Source organism: Hippopotamus amphibius, chromosome 13 (genome assembly GCF_030028045.1).
Source record: "Hippopotamus amphibius kiboko isolate mHipAmp2 chromosome 13, mHipAmp2.hap2, whole genome shotgun sequence".
NCBI classification, from domain to species: domain Eukaryota; kingdom Metazoa; phylum Chordata; class Mammalia; order Artiodactyla; family Hippopotamidae; genus Hippopotamus; species Hippopotamus amphibius.
In genome coordinates, this window is record NC_080198.1 from 101,753,515 (window position 1) to 101,768,727 (window position 15,213).

The 15,213-nt window shown below is 44.2% G+C and overlaps 1 protein-coding gene across 2 annotated transcripts in view; it reads right to left on the reverse strand.

Annotated features, from left to right (window-relative positions):
• GRK4 (G protein-coupled receptor kinase 4) overlaps positions 1 to 15,213 on the reverse strand; it is a 67,929-nt gene that overhangs the window by 45,192 nt on the left and 7,524 nt on the right. For both annotated transcript variants that reach the window (XM_057705331.1, XM_057705329.1), the window contains exon 2: positions 5,799 to 5,894. In XM_057705331.1, coding sequence (XP_057561314.1) covers positions 5,799 to 5,894 — 96 coding nt within the window. The remainder of the gene's footprint in view (positions 1 to 5,798; positions 5,895 to 15,213) is intronic.

Below are 15,213 nucleotides of genomic sequence, written 5' to 3' on the forward strand. Positions count from 1 at the left end.
TGGCTCTGCTCTTCCATTGCTCCACCAACTCTGTGTTTGACACGAATTACAAGCATGTGAAATACATCGCAGGAATGTACTAAATGAGTTTTTTTTAACTCTTTCTAATTTTGATACCTTTCTATTCTTTCACAAGTTACCAATATTATATATGCTTAATGATGTTTTAACTGTTTCTTTTTCTCTTTAGTAAAATAATATGTTGCATACCTTATCTTACCCCAAACACTGATACTGTCTTGAGAACAAGGCACTGATATTTGGTCAAAGTGTCACGAGGGATATAAAGCAAAATCTTATGTTCAAAACACGTTACTTGAACCTCAGCAAGAAAATCAGTTTCAGATGTAGAGAACAAACATATGGACACCAAGTGGGGAAAGTGGGAGGGGTTGGGGTGGGATGAATTGGGAGATTGGGATTGTCATACATACATGACTAATAAGAAAAAAAATATCAAATTGTATACTTTAAATATATGCAGTTTATTGTGTCAATTGTATCTCAATAAAAGTTCTTAAAGAAAAAATGAATTAAGCAAATAAATATTAAAAAAAGAAGAAAAACAAAAAAGAAACCCAGTTGCTCTTTCAGCCGGGGCTCTGAACTTGAGCATGAGTCTGTCCAGGTAGTCCTAAAGTAGCTCTAAAGCTGAAGAATTAAGTGAAATTCATGAAAGGCAAGCAAGCCACAACATCCTCAACTAAAGGGTTTCTCTTTTTTTTAATTAATTACTTGATTTATATTTTTGGCTGCGTTGGGTCTTCACTGCTGCACACGGGCTTTCTCTAGTTGCGGAGAGCAGTGGCTACTCTTCATTGTGGTGTGCAGGCTTCTTTCTCAGTGCAGTGGCTTCTCTTGTTGCAGAGCACGGGCTCTAGCCGCTTGGGCTTCAGTAGTTGTGACACACGGGCTTAGCTGCTCTGAGGCATGTGGGATGTTATTTCCCTGACCAAGGATTGAACCCGTGTCCCCTGCATTGGCAGGCTGATTCTTAAACACTGCGCCACATGGGAAGTCCAAAGGGTTTCTCAATGCCAAGTGTACACAGGAATTAAATCCTGTTTCAGATCACTGAGTGTGCACATGGAAAACACAGACAAGGATATAAACACTTGGGTTGCCAGTGCTCAACTGCTTGTTTCAACAAATATCAGCAACAGTTTTGCAAAAATTCTACAACCCACTTTGTCCAATTTTGCTACCACATTTTACTTTAGGGATACTCACTAACTACATTTGAAAAGCAAAAGACTCAAAGCAGTTAAAAAGTGATGTTTTTAAAAAGTTGAGTTTTTAACTCTTTCCTCCCACACTTGAGGGTTCAGAAACGCTCCTGGTTTCCACTGCGGTAGCAACTGGAGCACAGGTCTGCCAACCTTCTCCTGCAGGTTCCTACTGAAAGGACCAAAGATAAAACCATGACAAGAAGAATGAAACCCAACGTGGAAAAAGAACACAGGGCGCCCTCGGGAGTCAGAAACGTGAGGATTTCCTGGAAGAGAGAAAGCTGGTGGGGCTGGATTGTTAAAGGAACCACCAGCTGAATCTGCAGAGATAAGCAGGCCCCGCCCAGGTGTCTGGGTCCTGGGAGCCCCATCCAGGCCTGAGCAGAACTGCCAGCCACAGGACTTCTTCAGGCTGAAGCCACTTTGCACAAAGCGGGTTTCTGCCGAGAGAGATGCTGGGACCCCAGAGCGGAGGCAGAGCACAGCTGAAGGACTACACGCTCTGCTGGCCACGTGGAGCAATGCTGTCCACGGCCGCTGGAACGCAGGCCCTGTCTGGATGGCACCCCACTGACACACCCACCTTCCAGAGCCCCATTCAAGAGACGGTGCCCAGGAAAACCGAACCATGCAACCACAGAGGATGCCAGGCCGCCACTGACCCTTCGTATAAATCTGAATAAGCAACTCAAGTCTCTAGATGCAGGGGAAAAGCAGCAGGTCAAAACCAAAACCAGCCAAGCAAAAACAGCAGAAAATCTGAGCCAGGAGAAAAGATAATGCAGGCAACAGAAAACTTATCTTTTAAAACCCTGACTCGCATCCTCTAGGCGACAGACTGAAGGGACTGCTAGCACTCACAGGGGCCAGAGGGTGGGCTGAGGAATTACACACGGGATTAGTGACAGAACACTGTGGCCTGGGCTGCACAGCACTTTCACGTGCATAAAAGCTTGGATGTTTATCTGGACAATAAGGAAATCTCCTAAAATGAATGCCAAAAAGCAAGCAGAAAACACAAGCGGATACCAAGACACAGAAGATGGGCCTGGAAAGTCACGCATCTAACAGGAATTCAAAGGGGAGTCCAGATAAGATGGAGGAGAGGAAGATAGACACATCTGACCCTTCCTCTGAATTTTTACATGATAAATAATATACATGTGCTATATACATAAAATACCTATGTAAATTTCACATATTAAATATACATTAAATTTTCCCAGGCCAAAGAATTAAAGACTCCAATAAGTGTTAAACATAACTAATGAAGGTTGAGTCACAGGTAGAGACGTCCCACTGACATTCCCAGCAAGAAGGAGAAGCAAGAAAACCTCTGAGAAAGAATAAAAAATTAGCTACAAAAATGTAAAGAATTAGAGGGACACTGTAGGCACTAAGAATTACTTGAGGAGCTATAATAACAAAATGAGAAAGAAATCAAAGAAAGAGGACAAGATGGAAACCAAAAAGGATAACCAGTGGGTATAACCTAGAAGAAGCAAACAAAACTAGAAAAAAATCAATAACCCTATCAAAATATTTGGAAGACTCTCCTTGGCAGAGTGAACAGTACAGAATATTTTCTGGTTTCTGGCTCCAACCATACTTACTTGCTTCTAGATGACATGGAATACACATAATTATGATATCCTACTGCTATACCAGATTTAAATTCGTTAGAATAATCTACGGGCCAAGACGCACAGAAGGCAAGCGGCTGACCCAACGAGCAGTCACAGTGGCTGAGAGCGGATGTGGAGGGAAGCAAGTGTGGAGGAAAAGGAAGCTTAAACAAAAAAAAAGACTGATCAGATTTTCAAAAAACCTCGGTGCCGTACTAAGGAGTCTCTCTCTCTCCTAGAAGGAACAGAGAAAAATAATAACTACAGGTGAGATTTGCACCTCCTACTGTGTGCCAGTGTGCCTGTAAGTTGTCTCCATGTTTGATTGCATTTCATCTTCACAATAATACTTAAAAGCTGGGCATTGTGAGCACAGCAGAGACCCTATGGGATCTGCTCACTTCTGAGGGCCGTCTGGATCCGGGCCATGGACAGGAAGGGGGCAGTGAGGCTGGGGCAGGGGGACCAGCCAGCAGAAGAGCAGCTGCAGCCAGAGGGAGGTGGCGAGTGTGGGAGGAAGAGGCCAGCTTCTCATGACAAATGCATCTCAGGAGACAACTCATTCCAATTCTTTCTTTTTTTTTTTGATCTTATTTTATTTTATTTTATTTTATTTTATTTTATTTATTTATATTTATTTCTTGGCTGCATTGGGTTTTCGTTGCTGCACTCAGGCTTTTCTCCAGTTGCAGTGAGTGGGGGCTACTCTTCGCTGGGGTGCATGGGTTTCTCATTGCAGTGGCTTCTCTTGTTGTGGAGCATGGGCTCTAGGAGTGTGGGCTTCAGTAGTTGTGGCACAAGGGCTCAATAGTTGTGGCATGAGGGCTTAGTTGCTCCACAGCATGCGGGAATTTCCTGGCCCAGGGATCAAACCCGTGTCCCCTGCATTTGCAGGTGGATTCTTAACCACTGCACCACCAGTGAAGTCCCTCCAATTCTTTTTATTTATTTATTTATTTACTTATTTCCTTATTTATATACATATGTATGTATGTATGTATTTGGAGGCTCCAGGTCTTAGTTGTGGCATGTAGGATTTTCAGTCGCGGCATGCAGACTCTTAGTTGTGGCATGTGGGATCTAGTTCCCCCAGCAGGGATTGAACCAGGGCCCCCTGTATTGCCTCGGAGCCTCAGTCACTGGACCACCAGGGAAGTCCCCTCATTCCAATTCTGAGTCCCTCAGTGGTGAGGAGACGGGAGCAGGAGGGAGCCTACATTCTGCCGGGGCGGGTGTGGAGGAAATCAGGAGCTCAGGGCAGGCCAGCCCCAGGCTGGGCGATGAGAGCTGTGCCGTGTACGCGGCACCCGGGCAAATGGAGGTCCTCCGCGGATGGAGTGCACATACAGTCTCCAGAGTAACACCTCTGAACTTTCCACTTAAAAATGATTAAAATGGTCATTTTTGTTACGTATATTCTACCACGATTAAAAAAAAAACTTGTACGTGAATCTTTGTAGCCGCAGTATTCATAACAGACAAAAAATGAAAATGACGACGTCTATGAAAGGATGAATGGTAAAGAGTGATATAACTGTATGATGGAATATTATTTGCCAACAAAAGGAATTAGCTTCTTGTGGGGTGATGAAAATATTGTAAAATTGAAAAATTGATTGTGGTAATGGTCACACAATTCTGAGTGTATTAAATAGGTGAATTGTATGGCATGTTAACTATATCTCAATAAAACTACTATTTTTAAAGCACAATGAGAAAAAAAAATGTAATGAGGTTAAAATGGCTGGATAGGTTTTTGGGGGAAAAATAGTCCTATACTATCTGAAATTAATTTTCATGGTCAAAATATTTAAACTTTCTTAAAAAGGAACTATAATAGTACTAAAGAAAATATAGATTTTTTTTTACAATTATCTTAGAGTAACATGTCCTCCCTAATTACAACATAAAGTTCAGAGGCTAAGAAGAAAAATATTGACATATTTGTCTATATAAAAAATTAAACTTTCATACTGAAAAAATACTGTAAGCCAAAAGGGAAAAAGCAGAAATATAAATGTATTCACACTGAATATAAAAGGATAACTCCTTTCACACATAAAGAACTTTTACAAATGAATTAGGAAAAAGCAAATTGAACAAATCCAATGAAAATGCTCAACCCTGCCCATAATTAAAACAAGAGACCATTTTTCAAACCACAATCTAGTAAAGATTAAAAACATCAATAACAACCAGAGCCGGCAAGGCCGCAGGCCAGGGCAAGGGGGGCCGCCTTTTCCAAGCGTGATTTGAGAACATCAAAATTTGGAATGCATATACCCTTTGAACCGGAAATCTTATGTCTAAAAAATTACAATTATCATTGCCCTCCGACACGGCTCTACACGTGACTTCCTGTGCCCATATCAGGACCTGTAGCTAACTCCCAGTCTCTACAGTATTCCATGGCCCTGACGTGTCTTATTTTTTATCTGACTGCTCCTTTCCTGAAGTTCTCACCGCTAATTCCTGTCCATATGCACAGAGTATTATCTGGAAGGAGACTGAGAAACCGTGACCAGTGTTCACGTCTAGAGAGGACGACTGCTGTATTACTCGCCTATTCTACCTAGAACAATGGGCATATATTACTTCTTTTTTTTGGCCACACCACGTAGCATGTGGAATCTTAGTTCCCTGACCAGGAATCGAACCCAAGGCTCCTGCATTGGAAGCATGGGGTCTTAACCACTGGACCATCAGGGAATTCCCAGTTCTTAAAAAAGGTTTTTTAATGAAAAAGTCAATAGGCATGTACTTTATAACTGCACGTTAGAAAACCATGGTTTTTTTTCCTGGGAAGAATCTTGATGATATAAACAGACTCTATTATGTAGTATTTGAAGCAAAGGGACTCAAGAAAGACTAACATCTAACAAATGAAACAGCTCACCGCCAGCCATGCCCCCCGGATGCGAGCAGGCGTGGCTTCCTTACTCACCAATCGAATGTCGAAGCTCGCTGCACTGGCTGACGGGGGGTAGCTTCAGCAACTCCCGCCATTTCTTACTACGACCACTTTTTTTGCCATATCCTCCTAAATTCAGAAAAACAAGGCATGTTTGTAACAGTCACAAACATCCATTTCTAACAACGTCTTCCACTAATGTATTCTGTTTGAGTACCTATGATGAATGCGATCTGGAAGGCACCCTGATGAAGTGTGAAAATCCCACGTGAGGCAGTCAGTCACTGGCGCTGTCATTTAGAAATCACGTGACCTGGACCTTCGTAGGCAGCTCAGCTAAGCCTATATCCAAGTTTGTAAACCAGACCTAATATCACATATCACACAGGGCTGCTTATAAATATTTGTTCAACAATTATTTACTAAGCACCCACCACATAACAAACACCTTCAAAGTGCAGGAAATACAATGATAAAAAAGACCATTCTAGTGAGGGAGACAGATTAAGTCACTTGATAAGTGACAAGTATTTCCATGTGTCCACAGTGCCCTCACCTCTCCAGGACCCTCCACCTACGGACTCCATCAACCACCCCCCTTGGATGTGAGTACTGCTACTGGTCCCTTTTCCCAGAAAAAGGACCTAGCTGAGAGTAAACAACTTGTCACCATCACATGGCTGGTGAGACTAGAACCAAGACACACTCAAGTCTGCCCGACTCCAGGAACCCCGCTAAACCAGCGCTGTTACTAAGAAGAAATCAGCTACAACCAAAGCTTTTTGGCTTTTTTTTTTTTAATTGCAAAAACACTTAAAATAGGGCTTTCCTGGTGGCACAGTGGTTAAGAATCCGCCTGCCAATGCAGGGGACACAGGGTCGATCCCTGCTCCAGGGAAGATCCCACATGCCATGGAGCAACTAAGCCTGTGCGCCACAACTATTGAGCCTGTGTGCCATAACTACTGAAGCCTGCGCGCCTAGAGCCTGTGCTCCATAACAAGAGAAGCCACCGCAATGAGGAGCCCCCACTCCACAATGAAGAGTAGCCCCTGCTCTCCAAAACTAGAGAAAAGCCCGCGTGCAGCAATGAAGATCCAACACAGCCCGAAATAAATAAATAAATTTATTTAAAAAAAAAATAGAATCCACCTGCCAATGCAGGGGACACAGGTTCAAGCCCTGGTCCGGGAAGATCCCACATGCTGCAGAGCAACTAAGCCCAAGTGCAGCAATGAAGACCCAAAGCAGCCAAAAAATAAATAAAGAGCCAGATAGCAAACACTAAAAAAAAAGATAAAGAAAAAAATTTTTTTATTTATTATTTTTACTTATTTATTTATTTTTGGCTGCATTGGGTCTTTGTTGCTGTGTGCAGGCTTCCTCTAGTTGTGGCGAGCAGGGGCTACTCTTTGCTGTGGTGCGTGGGTGCAGTGGCTTCAATTGTTGCAAAGCATGGGCTCTAGGCGCATGGGCTTCAGTTGTTGCAGCATGTGAGCTCAGCAGTTGTGGCTCGTGTGTTCTAGAGCACAGGCTCAGTACTTGTGGCACACGGGCTTAGTTGCTCCGCAGCATGTGGGATCTTCCCGGCCCAGGGATGGAACCAGCGTCCCCTGCACTGGCAGTCGGATTCTTCCCAACACCAGGGAAGTCTCAAGATTTTTTCTTTATCTTTGATTTCATATCTTTGCAGGGTATTTTTGTTGCTGTTTGTTTGCTTCATAGTAACCATCCTATTTCTGTGTGTTTGGTGTGACTTCCACATCTCCGCTGGGTGTTTTCTGAGCTTCGTGGGTCTGTGGCTTAATGTCAGACATTAATTTGGGGAAATTCCCAGTCATTACTGTTTCAAACATTTCTTCCTCTGTTTCTCCTCATTATATGTTATATTACACCTTTTGTAGTTGTCCCACAGTTCTTGGATGTTCTGATTTTTTTTTTTTTTTGCCTTTTTTCCCTTTGGTTTTCAGTTTTAGCAGTTTCTAGTGTCATATCCCGAAGGTCAGAGTTTCTTTTGTCAGCCCTGTCCACTCTACAGATGAGCCCACCAAAGGCACTCAATCTCCATTAGTGTTTTTGTTTGGTTTTTAACCTCTGGCCTTTCCCTGACTCTCTCTTAGGATTCCTGCCTCTACTTACATTATCCGTCTGGCTCTGGCATGTTGTCTACTTTCCATTAAAGCCCTTAGAATACTAGTCATCGTTTTCAAAAAAACTCCTGATCTGGTAACTCCAACGGCCCTGCTTTTACTCTGAGTGGTCTGCAAAGCCATGAAGAGGGTGGAGAAGGTTGACATGTCCGACTTAAATTTTAACAGAATCACGCTGGCTGGCGTGCTGAGAACAGACTGCAGGGTCGGAAAGGCAGAAGCTGAAAGGAAGCAGCAGCCAGCTGCAGTCTTCCAGGTGAGAGAGACTGTGGCTGGAGCCACACTCACAGCAGTGGGGGCGGCAAGAGGTCAGATTCTGTTATATTTTGAGGAGAGATGTGAAAATATTTGTCCAATGACTGGATACGGTGTATAAGGAATTAAAAGGCAATTATAAGATTTTTGGCCTGAGCATTAACTGAGATGCAGAAGAAAAAAATTGGGGCAGGGGTGTTAAGAGTTTAGCGCTGACTCTTTTTTTGGTGCCACTGAGGTCTACGAGCAGCGATGTCACGTCGGCAGGTGGAGCATGAGCTGCAGTTCAAGGGACGGTCCATCCAAACGTGAGCGACTGTAGCTGAGATTACAGGGGAGGAAGTGAGGGTGGAGAAGGTGAGATTCCGCGGACCCAGACTTGGGATACGGGGTGTAGAGAATGAGAGGAGAGCTGTCAAAGCGCAGCAAGAGCAGAGAGCCAGGGCATGGCCACCTGGAGGGGTGTGGTCACCAGGGTAAACATGGAGGCTACACTGGCTGCAGCCACGGGTGCAGGAGCAGGTGGACTGAGAACAGACCCTGGGGACCTTGACAAAGGTGGTCTGGTGACATGGTGGAGGTGAGAGCTCAGCACCCAGCACTAATTCACTCAGTACTGACTTGTATGAAGAGCATTTATTTGTTTCCCTGCACACACCAGGCACCTGGAAACACAGGGTCTCACCCACACATCATTAAACACAGTAGCTCGTAAGCTACCACTACAAGAGACCCCTTCTCCCAAGACAAGGTCCTCTGGCGTGATCTGGGGAAGAGTCCCACCAGGTGAAAGAGGCACAGGAACGGGGTCCTCTCTGCAGGGGTCTTAGTCCCCTCAGGCTGCGATTAACAAACCACCACAGGCTGGGTGTCTCCAAACAGCAAGCGCTTATTTCTCAGAGTTCTGGGGGATGGGAATTCCAAGCAGATTCAGTGACTGGTTTGTAGACGGCTATTCTCTCATTATGTTCTCACATCCTTCCTGGGTGCGTGTTCTCTTCTCACAAGGGTGTTAGTCATGAAAGCCCCACCCTTACCACCTAATCTAACCATGGTTACCCCCCCAAAGGCCCCGCCTCCAAATACCATCACATTGAACATTAGAGCCTCAGTAGATGCACGTGGGGGAGGGCGTGGGAAACAAGCGCTCAGTCCACAGCGGCAGGCCTGGGCCTCACAGGCTGGAGAACCCTGACGCCATCAGCCCTTCTGTGAGCGGCCCTCCGGCTTTCTGAGCATGCGAGAGGAAACTGAGACGAGCTTATCAAGGACATCCTCCAACAAGGCAAATCCTGCTTTATCCCACGGTGCCAGTCCCAGCGCACCATACGGGCATGATGAAATCAGCATCGCCTGAGGAAACCTCCCCAAACATCCCGGGATAGTCATCAGCCCCGTGAGGATGCGGTTCGGAAGGAGGCCCTGTCAACAGCGGGACTACATCTCATCTTCGGGCCGGGTCTTGGGTTTGACAACCATGGCAACCACTGGGGGCAGGGCAAGGGTTACTACAACGCCTACCTGAAGCACTGTCTGCAGTGCCAGGACGTGAAGCCCTGCACCCTGGCCTTGGATTTGCCTCCAAGTCCCGGTGGATGAAAATGACATGAAGGACTGTGAAGTGCTTCACAAAGACTCCTCAGCATCTTCACTTCTGATGACTACAGCCAAATAATCAAGGTTTTGTGTCAGAGAAAAGCCGAGTATGTTTATTTTCCCTTGTCAGAAATTAGTGGAAATTGTACACGAATGTGAATAAGAGCTGTATGGTTTTCAGTGTAATTATACGATACCTAACATGAAACCATTTTTAGAAATCAATTGCAGTATGAGTAAACAGAACATTAATTAAAATGGAGGCTATCACCATATGATTTTCAGCTTAAGCTTAACTTCCAGGTATTAATGCCCCAGGTTGATCTTTCTGCTTTCCAGTTTAAGTTAAATATTCATAAGGCACTAGGCTCCAACTCAGAGTGAGAGGGGAAAGTAAACTCACGGGCAGCGGCACGTTCATTTAGTCCTGTCGTGGGCCTCGGCCAGCCTGGCAGGCACATGGAGACACAGCGATTCTTAAGCGATTTGTTGGTGTTTGCTTTGCGTACAAAGTTCCCCAAGAATATTACACCCTTTCATCATGGCTTCACTTACTCAACCTGGAATTTTATGTCCGACACTTTGTAGCTTTTGATGATTAATGGACTGAAACCTTTTATGATTTAAATATTTTAATTAGGTCGATTTGTCCCCATCTGTGCTATTCTGTGTGTCAGTCATTTATGAGTTTAAGATCTGATATCCTGTAAGTTAGAAATTGTTTCTTTTTGTGGGTGGTGTCTGCTTTGGAAATGAAGCCTGGGCTGAAGGTTAGCCAACGGCATCACAGCCAGGGAAAGAATTTTGCGGGGGGCAGATCCGGTTCTAACCAGAGACCCAGCAGGCTTCCTGGGTCCTGCTCTCTCACTCCCACCCCAGCTCCTACCTCTCACCAGGTCCCGCTGATTCTGCCTCCGAAACCCTCTTGCATCTGTTCCCCCCGCTCCTTGTCCCACAGTGCCTTTTGTCCAGACTCTCAGCATCTCTAAGCTGAACTGGGCAAGAGCCTCGTCTCTGGCTTCCTTCGTCTTCAGGCTGGTCCTCTTCCTTTTATTTCTCCAACTACAGTCAGAGTGATCTGATCAGGCATGAACCTGATCGTGCAGCACTCCTACTTGTCTCTTTCTGGCCTCTCCTCTCCCTGTGTCCTCCTGTACCACTTGGGCAAATGCTCACAGAGCTCCCTGCACACCGCCAGCGTCTTTGGCCCTTTGTGCCTTGTGAGGGTGCTTCGTCTCTGGCTACAGTGCTCTTTCCTCTTTTGTTCACCTGGAAAATTCATGTTTATCCTTCAAGCCTCAGCTCCAGTGTCACCTCTTCTGCAAAGTCTTCTCCTGTCCCTTCACTTGTGTAAGCGGCCCTCGCCACTGTCCTCCTGATCACACTGTCCCACATGTCAATTATTAATTGTCACGTCTACCCCTTCACCAGACTGTGAGCTCCAAAGAACAGGGATAATCTTTATATTTCTCACACTTGGTTGACACCTACATATATCACGTGTCAGAGAATTTTCTTTTTAAATCTAAGGTATTATAATTTATGAGATTGCTGATTGTAATTTATATTGACATAAAATACTTTCACTTAGAAATGAATACTTATTCATTTGGAGGAAAGACTACTTTGGCATTTTTTTCAACGCTAGAAAAATATTTTCTAGTTTGTGGAGGAAACAATTTATTTAATGACCTATGTTTCTCCTCATCTGATACTCTCATCAACATTAACAAATCAGTTTTCTAGAACTGTGCTGTCCAGCATAAGCGCTACATGTGGCCACGGAGCTCTAGATGGGCGGCCAGTCCTAAAGGAGAAGTGCTGATTCGGATTCTGACTGTTACACAGGACAACGAGGAGTTTCTGGGTGAGTTAGCTGAGTACGTTCAGATGTGCTTCACTTGAAACATCGATCCCAATTCTCCGGATAACAGAATATGATTTGATGTTTTACGCACAAAAGTAAAAACACTTAAAAAATGTCAAATGGGCTAAAAATTGAACATTCACAATACAGCATATACAGTGAGAAATGGGAGGGAAACAGAATTTCTACAAGCTGTGAATCCACATTACCGTACTGGTGAGAAATCTTAAGGGTTACTTCAACCATAAGGTTAAGGTGAATGTTAATACAGCTGACATGACTGTTGGGTCTTCCTGAACTGCTGCAGGTCTGGAAACTTGAGCACTTCAGAATGTTAGGACTCAAGCTCTGTTGTTATTCTGTCAAAGGAGAGCATTTAAAAGCCACTCCCCAGCTCCTCACGTGCAGACAGAACACAGAACCAACTGGCCAGAAGACCCAAGGTGCTGAGACTCAGGAAAGTCCGAGGGCCGCAGGGTCTCTCGCCTGAAAAGAGGGCCATTCCCCAGTGACCAGTAGTGGACTGTGGTCACTGTGCAGAGTGTACTGGAAAGGGGAAAAAGCCCTGAGATGCAGGTGGTGGTGACACACGCGGAGGCTGAGGACAAGGCCTGCAACCCAGGAAGAGCGCCAACATGAACAAGGAATGAGGACGAGTCTCAGGTGAGGGGACAGTCCCGGCAGAAGAGAAACAGCACCCGGTGAGCAGGCACTGGAAACACGTGTGTCCATGACTGCTGCCCATTCCACAGCACTGAGCTTAGCTTAACCAGGAAGTAAACTGTATTAAGGCTTAGTTCATCTAACAGGTATCAGTAAGAACAGCTCACTAATCACAAAGTTCTACTAAGTAAGAGACTGAGAAATATGTCCAGGCGTGGGTGACTTGATGTGGAAGCTTATTAGGCTCTGGTCCCAGTTCTTTTCCTTTTTTCTTTTTCTCTCAGAGATCACTGAAATTCAGTTAATCACACGGCATTTAGTCATAAGTTAACATGCTTATTTCCTCCACTTGCCTGTCACCTCCTCAAAAGCATATTTTCTGGCGAGTTCATGGTTCACTCCAGTACCTACCACAGTCCCTAGCACAAAGTAAATGGCCAATAAATTCTTAATGAAGGAATGAAAAAGGAAAAAAATAAAATAAAAAGAGAAATGGGTTAAGCATTCAACTCAAGAAGCTAGAAGCAAATCAAAATAAAGAAAATAATATAAGCAGAAATTAACAAAATAGAAGGCAAACACAACAGCATATGAAACCAAAAGTGGTTCACTGAAAAGACTAATAAAATAGAAAAATCATTTACTAGTGTAACAAAAACAACAGGCACACACAAATTATACTCCAAATGAAAAAGGTCACATTTGTAAGCGTAAAATAGTAAGAAAATGTTACAAACAACATTTATGCCAAATAAATTTGAAAACTTAGATGAAAATATTCTTCTCAGAAAACATACATCACCAAACATAACTCAAGAAGAAACAGGAATCTTGAACGTCACAGTAACTATTAGAGAAACTAAACAGATAATGAAAAGAAACATCCCCACCCCTTCTTCCAAAGAGGAGAAGAGGCACCGGCATTTTCACACGCAAGGTTTACCAATCCTTTAAGGAACAGAGAGCCCCTATCTTATAAAATTTGTTTTTCCTTTAAAAAACAAAACTTTTACCAGATACAATCTGCACAATAACAGGCACTGATCTTCAGGCTGCTGCTGGATGAATGTTTACAAACGTACGTGTGCACACAGTTACCACCGGATCAGGGGGACAGAACACCCTCATCATCCCCCAAAGCTCTCTCCTGCCTGTTTTGTGTCCCCCCGCCTCCAAAGCAATCACCACTCTCATTCAGATGACCATGGAGTAATTTCACTTCATGCTCACGAAATCACTGAGGATTGCATTGAATAGCTTCTTCCAATTTTCCCCTCAACACAATGCTCTATGCTCTTCGCATTTGCCCGCTTGTGTGGGTCAGTAGTCACCTCTCTTCTACTGCAGTGCAGTATTACATTGTTTCACTATTTGTTGCTCCAATCTCTTACTGATAGTTTGGGTTGTTTCCAGTTTGAGACTATTAGGAACATTTTTGTACTAGACTCTGTAGAGTATGTATGAATTTCACCTGGGTATATCCTGAAAGGGAATGGCTGGGTCATAGCACAGGTGCACTTGTAACTTTATAAGAAACTGCTATTTTCCGTAGTGGTTAGACCGTCTTACACTCCAACAAGCAACTTGTGCAGGTTCCAGTTCCGGATACTTGCTAACACCTGATATGCTGTCAAGAAATGCAAGCAGCCTCTAGAAGCTGGAAAAGGCCAGAGGTGGATGGATTCTCCCTTAGAACCTCCAGAAAGGAATGCAGCCCTGCTGACACCTTGATTTTAACCTAGTGAGACCCATTTCAGACTTCCGACCTATTAGATAATAAAGTTTTGTAATAATTTATTACAGCAACAACAGAAAAACTAATACAGCAAGTTGGAAAATAGGAGATTTGTGCAAGGTATATTTAGTGTCCAGATTATATAAAGAAAGAACTGCTACCAATTAATGAGATACTCTTCTCTCATTGGGCAGAAGATATGAACAAGCAATTCATAAAGAGAAAGATGAATCACCAGCCAACAGGAAAAGATGTTCAATCTCCCTGGTAATTAGGAAAACACAAATTAAAACAGTGTCACACAGACTGACCTGTATCCGCCCCCCAATTCACATGTTGAAGCCCTAACCCCCAACGTAACTGTATTTGGAGATGGGGCCTTTAGGGTAGTAATTAAGGTTAAATGAGGTCAGAGGGTTAGGGCCCTAATCCCACAGGTGTACAGGTGTCCTTAGAAGAGTAAGAGTTAGCAGATCTCCCCTCTCTCTCAGTGAACAAAGAGGAAAGGCCATGTGAGGACACGGGAAGAAGGCAGCCGTCTGCCAGCCAGGAAGAGGGCCCTCACCAGAACCCAACCATGTTGGCACCTTGGTCTTGGACTCCTGGCCTCCAGAGTTGTGGGAAAACAACTTTCTATCGTTTGAGCCACCCAGTCTGCGGAACTGTGTTATGGCAGCCCAAGCAGACTAATATAAGTGGTAAGGTAACATTTGATGCCTTCAGGAACAAAAGTTTGAGAGTCTGATAACTCCAAATGCTAGCAAGAGTGGGAAGGAAGGAAGGAAGAGGGGATGAGGAAGGGAGCTTATGCGTCAACATGATAACAGAACCACCCACCCACCCACACACACACACACACACACACACACACACACACACACAGAGCAACGGCACTGACCTCAAGGTTCAGTCATGTGAAATAATACTCCATATTGCTACACACAAACCTACACCTACACCTAAAGTTTAGGGAGACCTTGGCTATCTCTGGGGAAGGAGGGAAGGGCCTGGGATCTTGGAAAGATACACAAGGTGTTTTAAGTTCATCTGCAACGTTTATTTCTTAAAAGAAAGAAAGGAAATGTAGCAAAATGTTAAGATTCTTTGGGCAGCAGGCACTGGGGTGCTTGCTACACTATTTTCTACACTTTGAACTCTTTCACAATTTGAGAAACCACAGTC